Here is a 22,417-nt window from a genome sequence, read left to right on the forward strand (position 1 = left end):
AAGAGCAATCCCATTTTGCCTTACTGTATGTAACAATTACTTATGGGCAGCACACACGCACTTCAGTGGAAAATATCAAATGTTTCAGTTATAACATACAACAACTTTAATGAGATCCAAACACAATTTGAATTTCTGAAATATGTTCATATATTTTTTGACAATTATTTTGGTTTTAGGTGAATTCCTTAAAAAAATGTATAGGTTATTGGAGCGATCCAGGAGAGTAAAACTGTCTATCTATCTGTAGTTTCAAAAGTGTCTACTCTTTCTAATATCATATTCATGAAGCATAAACACTGTATTAAAACACGATGGCCCAGATGTGTCACATGTGTATGAAAGACTCACATGTACCTGTCTTGAACAAAGTCCTGCAGCCTCCTTGAAAGCCTGTGAGAAGATATATCTGCCTTAATTCTGAGTGATTTCGTCAGGATTAGACATCGTAATTGCAGTGCAGCAGCACACACTTTGTGTAGCTCAGACACATTTGTAATTCTAGGTATAAATGTATTATGGGTCATTCTGATCTGAATACAATCTAGACACAAGCCGAATGCTAATGGCACCGCAGAGAGGGCCAGTGTGGCTCACAGCCTCATCACGAGGAACACTTGAGTGTGTGCTGGTAGATTGTGACTACTGCAGAGGTTAGCTTGTGCCATGTTTACTGAAACAATGAGAAGGGAGAGTCATTTCTAACCTCCTGTGATAAGACCTTCACTTGTTGCCGGTATGTTTAGTATAAAATGTGTATTCAATATCGACCTTCTGACACAACCAATACATTCTGTTCTTCACGATGCAGCTGTCAGGACTTAAACTACATTTCAATAAACTTCATTTTTTCCCTGAGTGACTGCTTGTTTGTAAATGCAAATAGACACAATCTGAGCACAAGCTTCCGCAGGGACAGACAATGTCTGAGCGCTTTATGAATGGCTCAGATAACAGACCAAACAAAGGGAAGATAAAACGGGTCAATATATTTTCTCTCGCGCTCTGATAATAATTTATCAACTGCATTAAGTAGCGGCAGCCATCTTAACGTCACTTCACTTGTGTTGTTAACACTGACACGTCCTGCTGAGTGTCTGAGCATGCTCAGAACGCCCTGACAGGGTGGCTCTTGGACAGGTAGAGGAAGTCTGATAACAGTGAGGATTTACAAACGGGGCAGTTTGCTGTTAGAGAGCTCTCCGCTTCTCCGAGTGGCAATTTACGAGTGCAACAATTTCAACAAACCCATTGAGCTCTCCTACGCTCTCTTGACTGCCAAACACCCAGTCACCACTGTGCTCCAAACACTTCTGCATGCTTTCCTCCCCCTCAACCAATCACCTGCATTTCTTACAGACAGGGCGAGATTGCCAATGACAAGAGATTTCCCATTGTTTGGAATATGACAACGAAAATCAGACGCGACAAATACTGATGAATTCAGTCATGCAAACGTGTTTTGCATTGACTAATTTGGCTAATTAGTCAATGCAGGATTAACCTACCAGCTAAGGTGTGAGAAAAGCCCTCATAGTCCGGAGCTTTCATGTCAGGATGACTTTTCTATGCAGCTGGCATAAAACCAGCATCCAAAGGTGATCCCACACACTCCCCCCCCCCCCTGCCTGGAACACCTTGATTGGACTCCTTTCTTTACTTCTGTAACATAGTGACATCATAACATAACACTAATCACTCCTATTGGCTAGCACTCCAACACATTGTACGTGATAAGCTAAGGGGTGGGACATCTCTTAGCAGTTGACCAATCACAACATAGTCTGCCAGCTAACCAATCAGAGCAGACTGGGCTCTGGTTTCAGACAGAGGGTGAAAAGAGGTACACAGGCAGAATAATTAAGAGCTTTTTCAACATTGAAAATGCACTTGTCATCATTGAGGCACAAAAGACATTATATGAAGCTGAACATGAGCGTAATAGGGCCCCTTTACATCTGAAATGGCTGAATTGTTTGTGATGTATGTATGCCAGTTATGTAACAACATTATCATTTCGTTGGTGTATTGTTTCTGACCACCAAAAGATAAAGTCAGATTGTTTCCTCTTTGAGCACAGTTTATGGTCCAACTCTGAGAAATATCAGGCTCTTGAAAAGCTACAGTATATGCTCCACTATGATCACAAGCTAGTCGCTACAGTGGTACAGTACTGTGTCTGTGTGACATTTGGTGCTGAGCTGGTGGGTTTTCAGAGCTGTTTTGCTGAAAACAGCTGCCTGCTGATGCCGAAAACGGCACTATTATAGCGGTGATAGTGAACTGGAACGGTTATGTTGCGGGCTGGAGAGATAAACAATGAGCTGAACATTTGCTATAAAGCTCTACAATGTAGATTGTAAGTTTAGACAGCACCTTACATCTACTGGGTAGAAAAAGCTTGACTATATGTTAGAAAATTCAGCAATGGCAAACGTCTGATTTGGTGAAAATGCACTGAATGCAACATTCTATAATAAACTGACTTCCTGGATCCCTTGGTTTGCATGCCGAGCCAGCTAAAGAGATTTATAAGAAACATATTTGGGCAACTTAAAGTCCTACACATAAATATTTCCAAACTCTGAACTTGAAATATAACAGTGGTATGCTGTACTGAAAGGTGGGAATTGCAAATATATCAGTGGGATGCCGGCTCTCCTGGTGTGTTGGAGGTGTGTGATGAATGAGATTCTATAATACTAGGAGACATTTCAGTGGCACACGTTTTTAAATCCTCATATTGCGGCAACAAAGAGTACAAGTTAAGGTCTGGTGAATATCCTCATTGGTAATTATAGTCTGCACCCATGTATAATAAATTCAGTTTATAATAATGCCTAAGCATGCGAACCATCCTCAACATAACGCAGGATAGTTCTCTTGCAATTAGAAAAATATAGGAGAACTGTGACTCATGGATTTAATTGAACACACAGGGATGCTCATTATCCATTTGATTCATAAATGCTGCTTTTATATCTCTTAAAATCATTAATTTTCTGTATTTTTATTTCAAATGATTATGCATTGCTCCTCAGAAAACCAGCAGGGTGCAGACATGAGCTTTCTGTAAAATATAATATCTATCAAAATCTTTCTGAGATGGAGTTTTATAGTGAACTTTAAACAGTATGAAACAATTCAAAAACGTAATGAGCCCTAAAATATTCCCGCACTGTAATTCCCATCTCTGCAAGCAGGCGCAGGAACGAGCAGGAGCAGCTTTCCACGCAACTATTTCATGAGGAAATCTGACGTTTATAGCTACTTGTGCACGGATAGAGGACAAAGTGGGTGTATACACACACTAGTTGTGCTGTGTGCTCTCCAGTGCTTCAGTAAGATGAGCTCACTCAGCCGATGCGCACATCGCAGGATCCTGCCAATCTGAGGAGGCGCAAAGGACGGCGACAGCAGCCTGCTGTGGTCAGAAGAGTGGATGCTTTTGTGCAAAACCTGCGGACTTTCTGCCACACAAAGTCAGAGAATAAAAAAGGATATTTTTTGGAAACATACAATGGGGTTTTGGTTGTATCGCAGACTGATCAGGACTTCGGGCTCCTGATGAGAAGAAGACTTTGAACACTCATTTTCTTTTTTCTCTTTTCCTCCTTCTTTATAAAATGCCAGGATTGTGCCCATCATACATTGTCCAGTTCAAGCCAGGCTGCTCATTTGGAAGGACGCCTGATGTCCAGCGTCTCAAATCTGCAAGTTCAGTCCAATAAATTGTGACATTCTCTGTCAGCCTTGGAATAAGAAATCGATACTCAAGAAAAAGAGGGACGCGATATTCTCCCGGAATTTTAACGATCCATTTCCCTGCTATCCCTATAAATATGCGATTTGGTTGGATTAGGTTGGTTCGGTCCAGCTTCACGCTTTTAAAGCTGGAGCTGCGCTGATAGTGACTGATTATTGCTGTTGATTTTGTCCATGCAAGACTCGGGGTGGAAACATGTCTGGCCACTTCTCTGAGAGGATCACTGCTATCAGAGATGGCATTTTGGTCCAGCACTTCGGTTTTCACCTCTAAAGTGCCCCGGAAAATCTTATTCATGTTCACCCTCTCCCTCTCTGTCACCTACTTGTTCTATAGCTTGATGAGCTGCTACAACTCGCTGCAGTTCCCTCTGCAAGAGAACTACGCGTATCAGGGGAAGCTGGTGACGGAGGAGACAACTTTTGTGACATTGAGGGAGAAACTTTACTCCACTTCCCAGGGCTTGAGCGAATTCACCGAGACCGAGAGAACCACCGCGGTCTCCACGGCGAGGGATCATGCTGAGGCCGAGCAGAGGACAGTGGAGTGGATTAGGAGTCAGGCGTCTCCGACTAAATCTGCGGCGGCGTATCACACCACCGCGCTGGAGAGGGAGCACCAGGAACTCAGCACCACGGACAGCGAACTCAGGGTGAACTGCACCATGGATTACGGAGTGAAAAAACTTCCCCAAGCCATCATCATCGGGGTGAAGAAAGGTGGGACCAGAGCCCTGCTGGAGGCGCTCAGGGTGCACCCGGACGTCAGAGCCGTTGGGAATGAGCCACATTTCTTTGACAGGAACTACGAGAAAGGGCTGGACTGGTACCGGTGAGTTTCCCTTTCACTCTCAATCCAGGGCCAGTGTGTTTTTTGGCCTGATTTATTACAAAATATTCATTCTTAAAGCTGCTTGAATCCATCTTCCAAAGAATGCCAGGGGGGTTGTTTATTTCTGAATGCATTGATATTGCTTTCACGTATTCACAAGTCTTGATTTCGCTTGTTGGAGCTAAGGAAATCAATTTGCAAGAGACTAAGAGTGCTTTCTGCCAACATGGTCAAACTTAATGAATTGTTGCGAGGTAATGCAAACTTTTCACTCTCTACTTCCAGCCACACAACAGTGTTATGAGCAAATTGTTCTAGCACAATTCAACAACCCCTTTTCACTGTACATTTGAATATGTTTGATCCAAATCCAATCTCTGCAGGTTCATTTTTATTTAGAACATTGTGACATGAAGTATGGCTGCTTGAAATTGCAGGGAAAACATTTCAAACAATCTTGAAAAAGGTTGATATGGTAATCAATGCACAAATAACTAGTAGAAGTTTGAAAAACTCCGGATTGGTCCTTTAAGATACTGTCAAAGTAAATGCAAGAAGTGAGTAATATAATCTTCCTCTAGACATTTTCTCATGAATCATAAGGTTTATTATTACACACTGAACTGCACATATGTTATATCAAGTTAGCTGAAGTTTAGACCTTTAACAGGGTTACACTCTATTTGCACACATACACAGTGGGGTGTCACTGTATCCGTTTAGGATTTATTTTCAGATTTGTTAAATGTCTGATTAAAATGTGTTTGATCTTTAAAGTAATATCATATTTGTTTGTACACTCTACATTAGTATTTTAAACAGGCCCCTATTGTTGTAAGGCTACTTCATGTGTCCACGGTAAAAATGAAATATCATTACAATAATGTTAGTAATTTTCACTACACATATTTTGAGAAATCAAGTTATTTATTGCACAGTTTTAGGTTACCCCTAAAGTCTTATACACACATACACACATGCATAGTCATGCTTAGAGTTTACCTTAAAAAACAAAGGGAAAGCTTTATTTTCTAGGAGTACAAGTCTTTTTATTTCCTGCCATTTTTTGATCCTTCAAGTCAGCCGGTATTTTCTCAACACAACACAGCCCATCAATTACCCGACCAAATTGCATATAATCTAACATGTAATAAATGCTGCCTTTTCTGACGCCCCTGTCTGTCTTCAGCTTTGTAGCTGGCTCTCAGAGGAATGTGTTTACACCGCCTCACTTAGAGTCTGGGTTTATTAGCCAGAGAGAAACCTGTTTATCATTGCCGCGTTTATAGGAGAAACAAATCAATTTAAAGGTTCATTCATGGTCAGTTGGTCATGGCTCAGCTAGGCGTAGTTCTCACATAATGATGTTTTACCAGGGGGGGGATTCAAGATCTTTCTGATGGAGTCAATGAGCTGGTGAGAATGACGCGGCGTTCAATGTCCCTTCTGTTTCTGTGTAGGTCCGTTACGCTGGTGTTTGGGTTTGCGGAGCATCTGCTTTCATCTTGCTGCATAGACATGGGAGCTCTTGGCTGTTCATTTAGCCTGTGTTAATGCAAGCTGTTTCATTACGCTCACGGTGAAAGGCTCATTAGACAGGAGGATGACATGCTTACATAAATAATAATAAGTGTGCTCGTGTGTTTCAGGGTCCCCTGAGCCAAACTAACCCCTGAAGGAGCTTTCAGTTCATATCTGCCATTGTCTTAGACCGCTCACCTCAGAGTGATGCGTTCAGGAGACAAAAACACACACATTCTCAAAGTTGAATGGTTGAAAAAGAATCAAAACTCCTTCAACTTTTCCACATACTTAAAATAAAAATGTATTCAGGCCACGTTTGTTTGTTTGTTTGCCTCTAAATGATGCATCATACTGCATCTCTCTTCTCTGTCTGTGCTGCCCTGGCTAATGTGGACTTAATGGAAGTGAATTTATGATGAGTTACAGATGTTTGCAACCATTTGACATTGCTGTAGTTGAATGAGAGCATTACTTTCATGAATGTGGGCCTGTCACAGTAACACCTGCTCCTCATTTTGGATGGGGAATGTAACCCAAAGTTATCTTGTAAAGCGTTTACATATACTCAAATTCTCCTCCAGTCTGTTCCCAACACAAAGGATCTATCGATGTATTATCGCTCTGGAGCCTTTTTGTGGACTGCTGATATTTGTCCTTTCACATATTCAGCTTTAGTGATCTTTAGAAATAATTGGGATTGTTTGTCTGTGTCTGAGTTGTTGTTCTCCATCTGCCTTTAGGGGATTATCTTTCTTTCACTTTGCGTAATGCTCTGGAGGAAAGAGAGCAGGATGAGGGAAAGATCCATCGAGTTGCGTGCTGTGAATTAAAAACACTTGAATCCATGTATCTAAATCATGCAGAGGTGGAAGAGGTGTTGAGATATTTTAGTTAAAGTGGACCTATTATGCTATATTGGAAAAATATATTGTAGGGCCATACCTATACAAAACATGTCTGTGAAGTTTTTTGCTTAAAATACCAAACAGATCACCCATTGTAGCCATGCGTCATACTGCATACTTTATCACAAGGTGAGTTCCTTTTTTTATTTCCTGCTTTTTAAACACATGTGCTCTTCAGTACAGGTTAGCTCTGAGTGTTAGCGAGGCTTGCTAATGTAAACAAAGACGAGATTACGTCCAAAACACGTCAGGCATTGTTTCTGATAGCAACTTTGACGTCATGTCGGCAGCAAATCTGTATCCGCTCGTTGTACCCCCGTTTTTACAAGATTTGGGTACGGAGGAAAAGAGAAAGGGTTTTATTTTCTGACGCTGCGTGAGTTCTCCGACACACCGGGGACACATATTTATGTATAAAAGACATAAAAAAATGCATTTTGCATGATAGGTCCCCTTTAAGAAAACTTTTAAAATGACTCTGCTACAATTAAAAGTCTTGCATTCAAAATTGTACTCAAATAAAATTACTAAAGTATATGTATGAACAGATACTTAAAGTTCCAAGAGTAATGTTAACTATTTAGCAGTTTGGTCCATTTCAGAATCATATATATGAATTGATATGGCTCATTTGTAAAGCTTTATACATCCCTTGGTAGCTTCAACTATAATAATACACTGTAATGTTTTAGTTAAATAAGATTTTGTAATGATAACATTAATCTGCTAATTAACTGAAGCTCTCAGATAAATCTAGTGAAGTCAATATCTGCCTCCAAATGTAGTGTAGTAAGTAAAGTAAAAGTAACTTAAAATTGTATTTAAGGACAACACTTGAGTACATGTATTTCTTTACTTTCCAACACTGGATTCATGGATTCATTCAATTTGCCTGGCCCAGTTTAGCTCCCAGTTCTTTTTTAAATATTTCTTATGCAATACGTGTCATGGTTTTTTCTGAAGTAAATTAAATAATGATAAATAATGCCCTTGCACACGTTGGGCGCTTTTGCTGTATCCGAGGCCATCCGGTGCATTACCACCCCCCCCCCCCCCTACCTGGACCCTTTGTCACTGAAAGTACTGTACGTGTCACTGGAGGTTACGGGTGGCAGTGTTAATCTGCAGTAAACTCTCTCTGCCACTTTTCAGATGGATTTTTAACAATTTGTACAGCCTCCTGTCTGTCCAGGAGTAGGTTAGTCAATTCTTATTGTTGTTTCTCTTCTATAGGTAAGGCAAATCAGGATGTAAGGATATTGAAATAATCCTGACAAGTGTCTGATATGGTCAAAGGTCAGAAAAAAGGAAAGATGTGCTCTAGTATGTAGGCAGCAGCTCACACCCCCTCCTATTCCTTAGCTGCTGTGTTTGTGTGTGTGTGTGTGTGTGTGTGTGTGTGTGTGTGTGTGTGTGTGTGTGTGTGTGTGTGTGTGTGTGTGTGTGTGTGGCTCTGACTAAAGGATTTATATCAGAAACCTGCCAGTTTAAAACGTAAAGCTGTAAGTGTGCTACTCTATATAGTGGAGCAATCATTCAAATTGCACTTTATTCATGTGGAAAAAAAAGAATAGCTTTCTGAAACTCATATCAAACATTAAATCTGAATTTCACATGACGTGACTGCATATAATTGTGCCTCAAAATGAGTTTTTTTATTTATTTATTTATTTATTTTTGTTCTTTTTGATTTATTCTGCTGTATTTTATTCTACAAAGCTAGCACTTTACTGACTCCCAGTATTCTAAGCATAGAGGGATTCAGAAAAATGAGCCAAATTAACTCAAACTTCTTAATACAAATATTAAGAAGATAATCGGTCATAATTAAAAGAGGACATTTGAAAGTTGCCTCGTTCCTTTACAAGAAACAATGATTAAAGACCTTTTGTAAGTTATTTTGTAATGTGGTTGGAAGTTTGAATTCAGTCTGTAAATTATGAATTACAGTGATGAGTCCTGCATGTAGCATAAAGAAGATGTTAGCCTTCTGTAAAACCACACATTTCCATGTCAATAACAAATCCAGCACACATCTGACATTCACATCAGCACTTTAAGTTTAGTCTGGGTCTGATACGAGCCTCCATAGACGTGCCAGATTGGTGATTGGTGCAGCTTTCCTGTTTTTAGCACTCTTGGACAGTTTCTCCAGTGTGTTTTGGGCTTGCTTGAACAAGCAATTAGCATTGTAGTGCCATCATTACCGCGTACACAGAGGATCTTCATCAGCCAATTGGCGACTTCGAATGTCGCCTCTATTTCTGAGTAAAGAGGATGAGCCACCACCGCGAGGATTTAACTTTATCTGTTCTCTGGAGCATTCCCCCAACCTGCTGCAAACGCTGATCCTAGAATAGGAAAATATTTGATGCACGAGGAACAATATAGCAAATGTTACTCAAGCCCTCTGCCAGCGTTCATGGAAAAGATAATGTGCCTCATAAATTGTCCTGCAGAATGTCATTGATTATCGATCATACGTGAGGATTTATGCATGCTGAGGGGGAGCATCCGCAGCAGGCATTAGGAACCGGCCTAATGAGGGTTTATTAGTGAGGATTGTTTCGCAAAATGCCAAACAAATAGTGTTTAAATTAGTGTGAACAAATAGGGCATTAAAGGACCAACTGCTAGAGCAAGAAACTAGAACAAAAAACCTAATAGTTCTAATGCTGAACTGCAGTCTGCTAGAAATGTGACATTATTATTTTAAACAGGTAAAACAACATGATCAATACTAATGATATTTAGTTTTGAGAGAACTTGTATTTCTGTCTAATGATAGTAAACAATTCAATCACAAAATAGAAACATACTGTATATCTTTTTATGGACTTTACGATGTAGTAGAGATAACTGGCAGTTTAACAGTGGATGTGTTTAAAAACACCTTTTTAAAAAGGTGTCAAATTGTCCGATTTAGATTCATTTCATTTGAAAAGTGTGGGTCGCCAGATCAAATAATTGAGCAGGAGGAATGAGTTTTCTCATCTGATAATAAGCGATGGAATTCTGCTCTGTATAGATGTGTGAACTGGACAGGCAGTCTTTTCACAAAGAGTAAAAATGTCTTTCTTCTCATTCAAATAAGCTGGTATGTAGAAATGATGCTCAGAAATATGCTATGTAATAATGGAATTAAGAAATAATTATATTGCTTCCAGAATTTGAGCTCAAACGTTTGTTGAAATTACGAGCAAAAGCTAAGATTCGAGGTACTGAATTTGTGAAAATGTGTTGGTGCTCTAACTTCAGGTTTCTTTATCAGTATCTGTATCTGCCAGAGGTGCAAAAGTTGAACTGATCCTTATCAAAAGATCAATACAAGAGTCACAGACACAGACAGAACCTCAGATGCAAAACAAATGGTGTGTGAATTTATCAAAAATCAATATGTCTGTGAAACAAAGATCTTAACATGTCAAGTAACTCGGTCTCTGTGACCTTGTGATCTGCTCAGGATGTTTGAGTGTGAGCGTGCAACACAAATCTGAGACTCTCCAATTTACAATGCTTGCTGAAATCTCAACTGAGAAACTGTCAAATATGCATCATTAATATAAAATAAAATATACCTGTGGCATTGACTTTGTCACATATAGTTCACATACTGTATGTAGGGGTATTATTTTGCCTTCTTTATGCTTTTTGGCCCTTTCCACACCCAAACTGAATTTTTAGGCAACTGAAATCAAGGCTTTTATAAAACTCAGGTCTGGGGAAAGATTATCAGTTTGTGTACATGTAAAAAAAATTGTATTCCCTTTCTGAGGTGTAAAATTGTGCGACATTTTGCGCAACCGTAGCATAAAAACAATATAAGACAGAAAATTGCAAAAATCCTTAATAACTGTGCTTTCAACATGTTTACACACACATGTAACAACTCCTCCACTAAGTCAGGAACAAAGGGGTCAGGCTGTGTTACGGAGGTCACTGCTACATAATCCCACTGCCATGCACGATGTAAACACGTCACAGGTGTGTAAGGTGTGTCAGGTGTGTGTGTGGCCCAAACTAGCCACAGGCCTCGACAGTGCTTCAGTTGTGCTTTTACTTTGTAGAAATAGGTGAAAAACGGTTCTTGTGGGGGCGAGATTTATTTTGAGAATGAAGGAAGGTTGAAGGAAGGTGCTGTTTACAAAAAGCACGTGGACTAATTGAAAGGGTGGCAAAATACGGATCAATAGGGAAAAAATGACCTTATAGAATCCTGTTGAATCTGATTTGAACCACATTGAAGTAGATATGTGTTTTTGATCAGATGAAGCAGATAATGATGTATTAAGTATTCTGAGAAGGCCAGATGCACATCCTTTACATTTTCTCCACATAAGACATCATTTTTCTTTAACAAGCCGTTTCAAATCCACAGTAATGCGTTCATATACAATCCACTCAAATGAGCTGTCTATGAACAAGCCAGTTAATAGTTTTACAATCACTTCCAGTCCTACAATAAAAGGCCAAAAGCCATCATTTATACTTCTCTCATAAAGTTTTGCAGTATAAGACTTAACAGGAAATAAACCTGATTTATACGTTGTACTTCATCAAATAACTGCCACTGCGAGTATAGTTAACACCAGAAGAAAGACAACACAGTTATGTAAGACACATGTGTCCCTCTCTGTTGTAGCAGTGTAGATTGTGCATTTATAACAACAAATAAGTTATCTTTGTGTAAACCTGATGCAAGCAATCCATTTTGTTGCACCAGGAAGTCTGTATTTGACCCAGTCTGAAAGAATTTATTGCCGAGCTCACCTGTTTATGAGGCGAATACATCATTTATCAAAATCATAGCCCCGCAGTCGGTGCTTGGCAGCAGTAAATTAAAAGCATATTTTAAGGAGAAAAAGGCGAAGTAACATTAGGTCACGATCTAACCAACTTTAGTTTGAAGCAGTTTCATGACTTTCATCGCACACATTCTTGGAACTGAGTTACTGTCTAATGAATAAAGCATATTATGATAGTCACTTGACATTAAGATCTTTATTGTCAACATGCAAAGGCCTTTTCCTGTGTGTCCTTTGTCTCGCCTGCAGTGTCAAGACATATCAGATAACTGTGAAGCAGAACCAAAGCTTTACTGAGGTTTGCAAACTCTAATATCTCTGTGTTATTAAAATGACATTTTAACCCCCCTGTGTAATAAAAGCTGAGAGGATGTGCCTATAAATCTTTAGTGCGTGTTCTCATCCTTTCAGCGCTGCTGTGCTGAGCAGCGAGTCAGCAATAGCTTCCAGCTTCGTGCTGATTAGTCCGAGCAGATATTGTTTTTTCATCCCGGCATGTTCTTGTTACTGGATGTTTCAATCTTCTCTAGAGGCTTTGTGAGACGTGGCCTTTTAAGAGCATGTCACAGAATTAGCCGTGCCATTTCTCATTGTGCTCAATCAATAGATCCCACACAGCTAACTTTTACTCCAACCAAGGTCACACAATAGAGTGCACTCACTCCTCAACTTACCAAAGAAATAGGCAATGTGGAAAAAAATCTCGCTCATAAAAAAAAAAGATATGTTACAGTCTATTCATGGAGGCGGTGTCATTATAGTGTGTCCGATTCAGCTGCTGTTGGACTTTGAAGGAACAGTGTGTACTGCAGCATGGAGCTTTGTGTACCTGCAACCTCCGGTCATAAGAAAGCACCCGGTGACAGGAGCCGTGTAATGGAGACATGGATCCAGTGCAGAGTCGAGCTACAAAAAAAAGTCTAAATCCTGCCTTTATCCCTTGTTTAGCCCTGCTTTCCCTCTCTCAGCTGCTCCGTGGGCAGCTTAGCCCCTGACTCCTGCCGCCTGACTGGGAGCCTGCGCCTCCACTCAGAGGGGGAGATGGGGAAAGAGCAAGGTGGGCCAGATCCCCGAGCAGGCAGCCTGCCATCCCCTCCAGCTGGGCCTGTGTGCTGCTGCAGCGCCTCCCCGAGCCGCGCCTTCCCAACATGGCAGAATCTGCCTACGCCTGATAAGACGGCGCCAAGACTCACAAGGACGCACCTCCGAGTGCTCTGATGCCAATGCTGCAGTTGTGGAATTAAACTTTTTAATTAGCAGCATACCCCCGCGCTGTCAAGAGAGTGGACCGCTTCAGTTCGGCCTTTTCTCATCGCCCAGCTTCTTTCCACTTGATTAAACTCCCAAGCATCGCGGAGCTTCCAGTTACCACAGGAACAATCATGTTTATTTCTTGTTTGAGGATCTCTTTGGATGCAGCATAGCAAAAGAAAATGACTCATTATATCACAGCGCCTGAAAGAGCAGGCTGCACTACCTCGCACACAAGAATATGAATCAATGTGGTAAACAGTAAAGCCTTTACCTTTATATTGTTGCATCAACAATATGATTAAGTCATCCTCTCCATGAGCAGAGAAGTGACTTTTTATAGAATAGGCACCCCTCAGTGATTATCAAACAAGCAGCTGAAGGGTAATGTTCCTGTGAGTGCCTATGTTATCTCAAAGGTAAATCTGCATAACCACATATATTACACTTGATGTAATTCTATTCACATTTTGAATGGTCTCATCCTTGGGAACGGTATTTCTCTTTCAATATTTTCTATTTTATTTTCAGGTGAGACAATACAAAAAACATTAGGGACACACAACAAAACATAATAAAACCCACAAAACAATAACAATGACAAAAACAGACAAACAGCAACAGTAGCAACCTAGTACTCGTGTTATATTTACGCCCAGTTATAACCCTTGACCATTCTTCCTTCATGTACGGTGCAATTGGACCAGTCCCTAACAACTCATCCAGAGTTCCTCGCTGTGTGACAGCTGCTCCAAGGAAGGATTGACATCAGTTTTTCAAACCATAACAAAAGATTAGGCGGATCTTCATCCAACCACTTCTGAGGCCTGTACTACGAAGCTGGATTTTCGCTTAGCCGGCTGACTTCAGGGAAAACTCGGGCTTTCCGGTCCTACGACGCTGGTTCTCTTTTTAGCGGGCTAGATCTCCATGGTAACTTATGCTGAGCGGCTAACCTCCTCGGGAGGAGGTTAGGTTGCAGGCTAAGAGATCAACTCAGTGAAAGCACCGCCTGCTGACCAATCAGAGCTCCGTGTGCGGAGTTTAAAGCTATCAATTCATATTACAGGATAGAGGAAATACAGAAAAACTGCCGTTGCAGGAAAGACGGCCGGCAAAAATCAACTGACTGTGTGAACGTGAACATTAATAGAATATCCCCTCCCATCTTCAGAGCAATCTGACTATTATAATATTAGCGTTAAGAAAGCTTACTTAAATATCTGCCACGACATAAGTAACCGGATCAGAGTAACATTAAGTACAGTCCGCGGCACTGTGAGTGCAGACGGCGATGTGTCCCATTATCATTCATATCATATCACATCATAATGTATCATATATTTCCTTATCTGAGTCAGCTGAGCCGTATCTGGCCGTGCAACACTCACAGTGTCACATACTGTATGCAGAAGTATTATTTTAAGCAACACATTAAGTTGATGAAACACTCGAGTCAAATTCTCCTAATTAAAGTCAGATCCACTCGTGTCTTGGACGGGGCAGTGATTTCATAAACCTGTTAATGTACGCATTCAAACACTTTTTCTTTTACCAGCTGTATTCACCTTGCAGGTGCAGCTATGTGGCTTTTATCCTGGATAAAGTGTTTAAGTCATGGATGTTTAAAGTTTAACTTCTTCATATTTGACTAATATTAAAGTTCACTTTTCATTCAGGAAGTATGACGCTGCGCTGTCAGTACGCTTGTCCATGTTTGAGATTGGTCGAATGCTCCAAATACCACCCCTTTCATGTGAACGCGCACCTAACTAGATAGGACACGGCTGGCTTGAGCGATCCACTTGATAACCAGCGTCGTAGTACAGTTTAGCCAGAGCGCGTATGTTTTGGATTGGGCCAACCGGCTAACTCAAACATATCCAGGTTAGGAAAATCCGGCTTTGTAGTACAGGCCTCTGGAGTCGTGCTGCATACGAAGCACTACCAATAATATGCCTATATCTACGTTCGTAATTTAAATCTGATCCGAGGACAAAGTTATATGGGTTAAAAGGTCATTCGATGCCAAACACTTTTCTGATCTCAGTTTGCACCGACTCCTAAAAAGATACCATTTTAGGGCACGACCACATGAGATGACTGTAATTGCCACTGCTTATTTGAAATGTTACGCATAATGAAGCACATTGGATCATATTTACTTTGAATAGCAGGGGTTACATGCAGTCTTTGAATAACCTTGTATTGGGTCTCATGGGATTTGTTAGGACATGTTATCTTCTTTGCTTTTAGACAAATGTCACATCATCCAGATGGGACCCAAAGTCTTCCCTCCAGGCCGTTTTAATGTTAACCCTAGTGTGGTGTTGATATTTGTGTTACTCAGCCAGTGTTCGTGGGTCTGGTGGACACGCTGCCTTTTTGGGGTTTCAATTCAACACAATCAAACTATTTGATGTTAAAATACTCAACAGATGTTTACTTCATCTCAATTACAAGCATATATGGTTCATATTGGTACATTTGTTAGATCACATTAATGACTTAAAGGGCTACTTGTTTTTTTGCCCGCTGACCGGCTGGTCCCGTGGCTCGTCTTTCTTTTGTAACTAGCTGATGTTCAATCTCGTCCTCTTCTTCAAAGTCACTGTCAGACTCAGACTTCTCAGAAATGTGATCCTCACATTTTGAAGCCTCTTCCTCTTCCTCTACATCATCATCAAATGGTTCTCTCTCTTCCAAAATCATTTGCAAGGCCCTCTGAGCAGAGAATCGTTTGGCCATCTTGATCAGCTGCAAGGACCCAAACTGGCCAAGCTTTATTTATTGTGTCCCGCCCCAAATTTGCAGCTTGGATAGAGTGTGAAAAATGTTTAGATTGGTTCCCGCAAGAATGTGAGAGCAGACACACACACACACATACACACACACACACACACACACACACACACACACACACACACAAACACAGCAGCTAAGGGATAGGAGGGGGTGTGAGCTGCTGCCTACATACTAGAGCACATCTTTCCTTTTTTCTGACCTTTGACCATATCAGACACTTGTCAGGATTATTTCAATATCCTTACATCCTGATTTGCCTTACCTATAGAAGAGAAACAACAATAAGAATTGACTAACCTACTCCTGGACAGACAGGAGGCTGTACAAATTGTTAAAAATCCATCTGAAAAGTGTCAGAGAGAGTTTACTGCTGATTAACACTGCTACCCGTAACCTCCAGTGACACGTACAGTACTTTCAGTGACAAAGGGTCCAGGTAGGGGTGGACACACACACACACACACACACACACACACACACACACACACACACACACACACACACACACACACACACACACACACACACACACCACACACACACACACACACACACACACACACACACACACAGCCCTGAACATCCTGTGTGTAATATAAATGTGTAGGGGGGTGTACAGTGGGTGGTCATTGAAAATGTGTTCTGATGTCCTTCACAGAAAATGAGCCAAGGCCATTGAGTGTGAGTTTGAAAACATAATTTATCATATTATTTTTCTTTAGCTAAATAATGAAAACGGGTCCCTCAGACCCGAACACCATACAAGGGTTAATAGCAGGCTTGTTAACAAACATCTGATCATACATATAACTTATAACTTTCTTTTTCAAGGAAGAAGCTTTGGGAACGGTATTTGATAGGAACAGGTTACGTGTAAATGTATATATGCACTGCATGTATTTACTTATGTGCTTATTTATGTAGTAGAAAATGGTTTAATGTTGGATCTGTGCAGGGATGTTTCTGGACATATTGGAGCCCTAGGCCAAACCTCCAGTGAAAACCCTGAGGGGATTATTCTTATTTTATATGAAAACAATTACAATAATGATCATTTTGTAATATTGTTTTTAAATGTCAATGCCACATACATAATGTTTATCATGTACTATATTTCCCCTGTGTATATATTCCCTGGGAGCAAAAAATGAGTCCTATCGTATAGAAGTCTGTGAAAAAGGGTCCTTACTTTCACTTGATTTATTTTATTTAATATTTTCTTAATGAGGTTTCAATCTTAATGGCTAGTGTCAAGTCTTTTTTTCAAAACAGCATGATGTTTACATTGTAAATGATAGTCCCCTTCAGAGTAAAATAGAAGATAAAGCTGGATATGTGTTAGGGCGGGGCTACCTTGTGATTGACAGGTGGATCACATGCTGTCATTTGGGTTTTCTACTTACAGCACAAAGGTATACAAGGGTATTGCTAGAATAAGGATAGTTCATGGCTTGGGCTAAACATTGCAAAAGTAAACATGTCTTGTCTCATGGTTAAATTAAATGTTCCTTTTTCCAGTATCTAACCAAGGCCAACTCATGCTGTATAATTTCTAGGGCTGTCTAGTTAACGCGTTAATAACGCGTTAATAACGCGTTAATAACGCGTTAACGCAAAAAAAAATTAACGCCACTAATTATTTTAACGCGATTAACGCATGTGTATTTTTTGTCCTCCGCCGCCGTAGTTTCAGAGCGCATCGAGTGTAAAATACCATCGACAAGCTGATGCTGACAGCCTCGCTCCTGCCGCCCGCTTGTGGCAGACCACACTTCCACGCTCACCGGCAGGCCCGGACTGGCCATCGGGAGGACCGGGAGGGAGTGTGTATGTGTGGCGCGACTCGCGCGAGCGAGGCACACCTTACGTGTTGTTGTTGTTAGCATCTGGTGCTAGCTAGCTGCGCTAACGGATTTAAGGAGCTGTTTCAATGACATTTCGCCGACAACTGCGCCGAGCACTTGACTTTATGCAGGTAGCCAGACAGTGTGACATTGTACGAAAAGTCAGCACACTCAGCACGGATCGTACGCGCAACATGATTGCAGCGTCCAGGCAGCTCCCATTCGAGCATATATGCCTTGAGCTGCACATAGCTCCAACGATTCATCACAGTGTCTACACACACACACACACACACACACACACACACACACACACAAACACACACACACACACACACACACACACACACACACACACACACACACACACACACACACAAAGTATTATTGTATGAAAGAGGTTCCAGGTTGAATTGAAGCGAATATTTGTAATGTTCAGAGGTTGTTGTGTTTAATATTCATGAGAATATTTGTCATTGTTCAAATGATAATAAACAAACATATAAAGCATATTTGTCCACTCATATGTTGATAAGAGTATTAAAAACTTGAAAGATATCCCTCTAAGGTACATTTAGAACAGATAAAAAATGTGCGATTAATTTGCGATTAATCGTGATTAACTATGGACAATCATGCGATTAATCGCGATTAAATATTTTAATCGACTGACAGCCCTAATAATTTCGCAACACAGTCTCACTCCCTGATAGTCCAATAGCGACGCTTGGTCAGGGTCCTTTGGCGTGCAGTTGGGACGCGCCGAGTCCCCTTCAGCTTCATAAACGGACGCAAAGAGCTTTCAACTGATTGCAATGTATTCCCATCGGCGGCGGTATTTGACGCTCATGGAAGCACCGCGTCGGTCCATGTCGGCGGCCCTTAAAGGCAATGTGAGCGTCCATTCCCATTGGATAACGGAGAACTGTACACCCGGAAATAAGTATTCTCCTTACTGTCGATTGATTTTACAGTGATATCTGCACTACTCATCAACTCAAACACACCAGATTATCCTTGTTAATTACACAACATTGATAGGTTTAAATTGTGTGTAATGCTTTTGTATTTTTCCCCTTCGATTCGGAGAAACAAATATTTTTTCGGAGTTTAGGATTGCCGAAGACACTACACACAAGTCGCTATTGGACTATCAGGGAGTGAGACGGTGTTGAATTTCCACAAGTGGATGTCGGAGGATAAACAAATGACATGCATCATTACTCAATGTTCTGCAGACACTTGCAGTATAAACATTTGGCCTCATGCTCATTAAAACAGTTCCCTCGTTAAAATATGTAGCTAAACAGGTGAACAAATATCAGGTTGCACTAAAAGGACTTTCCAGTTAAATACCCTTTCTGCAGATGGACCAGCGCGGGTTTAATAGAATGACTCAACATCATTTGTGTTATTGAAATGTCAGATGAAAACTCCCCTCTGTGTAATACACTGAAGATTTGAATTTCAACAATAAACACCACAAAGCTTAAACTATTTCAGCGCAGCTAATTAGTACAGCCATAATAAGACTATTCCTCAGGTTTCTGATTCGCTGCAAATACCCTTATACTGTGGATCAACAGCTACTGAAGGCACATTGGTGAATTACCTTTCAGGAGGTTTTTCCTTTCACCGGTTTTGCTTGCGCTGAATAGACGCTACTTTTTCATTCCATTCCAGGATTACAGATTGGTTGGGTCTTATTGTAGCGGTCTGTATTGTAACATGGGAATTATGGAAGGAGTAATACTGCTCCATCCTTTTTGCATATGGGGAGAAAAAAAGGACCTCTTGAGAAGATAATGGGCATAGCCAATTTCATCCTGCCTTCAGTCCTGTTCAAAATTCATGTGCATTCCTCTCCTCTCACACACATTCAGCTCTTTCTTCTGCCATGCTCTAGCTACACTCCAATGCTTTCAAGTGGAAGTCTATTTTACTTATGGTTAGAATTTAATTCATAGTTATTTTTTCCCCCTTCCGTTGCTATGAAGTGGCCGTGGGTTATGGTTCACCATCACGGCTCATATCCACTTTATTTTTGTGCCCATCAAAAGAAGCGGATACAATTCAAAGTAGCCGTTCTCCTCCATTGTCACATAAATAGAATGGGAGGACTTAGGCTTGTGTTTTTGTTCCACGACATGGACAGATTGTCTGCAAATGAAAGACGTAGCTTCATCTGTTAAATTATTTATTTTGGACCCGAAATAAAGTATAAGCTGAAGTCATTTTATGCCCAAGGGGATTGGTCTCTCCCAAAAGATGATTTGCATGCAACAGAAGTGCCGTGATGAGCCACCAGTCTGCAGGAACAATGATTCTGTTGGGCAGCACGCTGGTTTACAGACGTCTTTAAATCTCTGCAAATAAGACTACCTTGGGTAAAATACGCATGTCAATCATACTTGTCAAGATTCCAATTTTCCTCCCACATCCCCTGGAGCACTTGGGCTGCTCATGCTTCCTTATTGGCTGCGAGGGATGTGGTCTCATGACACAAGCTGATGCATTTGTTCAGTCAAAGGGAAAACCCTGACAGGAATGGTCATGGAGCCAAGATACAGGGACTGCTGGGAGTCTGTTTCAAATGTGTGTCCGTGAGCTGATAGGTGCCTCTGTAGTGTGTTATGCTGAGGGATGGGGGGAATAAAAATGTTGGCTTCTCCCACTGGTATAGGCAGCATTATCATATAACCATTATGCAGTAGACGTATGCAGCAATATGCAGCATATGGCTTTTTTTCCATCAAGGAAGCCTTGGCTATTTTTGAGAAAGCACATAAATTAGCATCTAACGCTGGCTGCTTAACATATCAGCTCATTTTTCAGGGTGGTCATTTTTCTGCAATTACATTTTTTTCTCCAAGGATTTAACAAAATAAAAAATTAGGAGCGTTTATGTAGAGGTGATTTTCGGGGCAAATGCATCTTGTGCTCATTGTAGCATCTACAGTTCAGCAACAATCTGACAGACTTAATTCAATTATGGCCGTGTGATGTGTTGAGACTCCGGAGGTGTGAGCTAATTCCTCTGTTTACACCCCTGAGTCACTGTCACAAACAAAGACAAACACATTCATTGGCTTCCAGGATCTTGTTTGCTGTGATTGTCCCATCGCCTTTGAAGCTTCTCATCGCTTTATGTTGTTTACTTATTCATGCTCATTTTTTTCTCCCTCAAATCACCATGGGGTGTTCCGTTGGAATAATTTTAGCACAGTGTGAAACAATGTATGAGCAAAGTATTAGACGTGTTAACTGCGCTCAACACACTCGGTATATTCTGTATGCGCTGGATTGTCAAACGCTTCGATCAGTCAAAAACCCAATTCAATATATCTTTGATAAAGCATATTGCTATCATCTCAACCACCAGCGCTCTATATGCGGTTGGTATGTTGGAAGTCATTAACACAAGCTGCGGCATTTGCTGAACTCCCTTGGGACCTGGATTAAGACAATGAAAATCAAAAGGCCGCTATTAGGGATTATGCTAATTGCTAATGGCTGTACGAGAAAGTGATTGTTTTTTCAAGATAATTTGGATTATTGACATTAGAGATTTATGAAAGAGTTGACGTGTTCTGCCTTTATAATAAGATTGTAACCTGCTCTCCACCATGAAACTCCTTTGATATACATTGTCTCCTACGCATAGCACGCCACACAAAATCAGCAATGATTTGTGATTCAGACAAATGGAAAAATAATAACACCTTTAGTTCAAACAGTGCTCATTATGCAGTGTTATGCATCCAGGGCTAATAAAGGAATTCATTTTCCCTTCAGATGCTTTTTTTCATTATGTTGTGGTGAAACCAACATTACAACAAAGCATTAGCTAACATATAAAACCTACACTACTGCCGTATTTCTATAGCATATAAGAATAGGATGATATCATAATAAACTTCAATGGTCTTATTCATGTAAGGGCATGGCCATACATTCATAACATTAACCTTGGCTTCCGGTTCACCTACATTGTAGTTATACATTTACATTTTCTTTAATATTCACATACTGTAGGATGAAGGTCTAAAAAACATTTATAACCTAGTAATCAAACTCAGACTTTTCTTTATGTATTAGAATTTGACTTGACTGCTGTCTGAAGATAACAATATGTAACATGTAGCACCACAGACATTAGCATCCCACCAAAATATGGTTGTTTGCTCAAACGTTTAAAATATTTACATTTATTGGACAATGGATTTAGGTCAGTGTTTATCATGGCCTTAAATCTAATCCAAACCATTACGCCTTGTTTCTATAGATCTGTTTACACATGCAAGTCAATCAGAAGTTCATTCATTCCTATGGGAACCTCTTTGATCTCTGATGTTTGTTTTTTTCCCAGTCTAGAATTTGCCATACATTTGACACTTCACTTTAAAAACTAAATTCAGTATGCACTTCATTTGAGAATGTGGCAGAGAGACATCTGTGAAAACATGCTTTCAGGCTGTTGCAGGATATGGATCCTTGACTTTTTACTGGGTCCTTTTTTCATGAGGTATCCGAACTGCGCTTGGTTATTCATTCCATGCATTTTAAGTACGCCCATGGACAATCTCCCAACAGTCGCTCTCTACTCTAATCGACCTCTGGTTTGTTTCATGTCTACAAGACAGAAGGAGGCAGAATCCTCAGTATGAATTGATTTTTGAATGAGCA

General features: G+C 40.6%; 1 protein-coding gene across 1 annotated transcript in view; it reads left to right on the plus strand.

Moving 5' to 3' along the window:
* The first annotated feature begins 4,001 nt into the window (after window positions 1–4,001).
* The window catches only part of hs3st4 (heparan sulfate (glucosamine) 3-O-sulfotransferase 4), a 101,371-nt gene continuing 82,955 nt past the window's right edge, over window positions 4,002–22,417 (plus strand). Inside the window, exon 1 of the mRNA XM_034143532.1 lies at window positions 4,002–4,597. Within this exon, the coding sequence (XP_033999423.1) occupies window positions 4,002–4,597 (596 nt within the window). The remainder of the gene's footprint in view (window positions 4,598–22,417) is intronic.

The sequence above is a fragment of the Trematomus bernacchii genome, unplaced genomic scaffold (assembly GCF_902827165.1).
Source record: "Trematomus bernacchii unplaced genomic scaffold, fTreBer1.1, whole genome shotgun sequence".
Taxonomy (NCBI): Eukaryota; Metazoa; Chordata; class Actinopteri; order Perciformes; family Nototheniidae; genus Trematomus; species Trematomus bernacchii.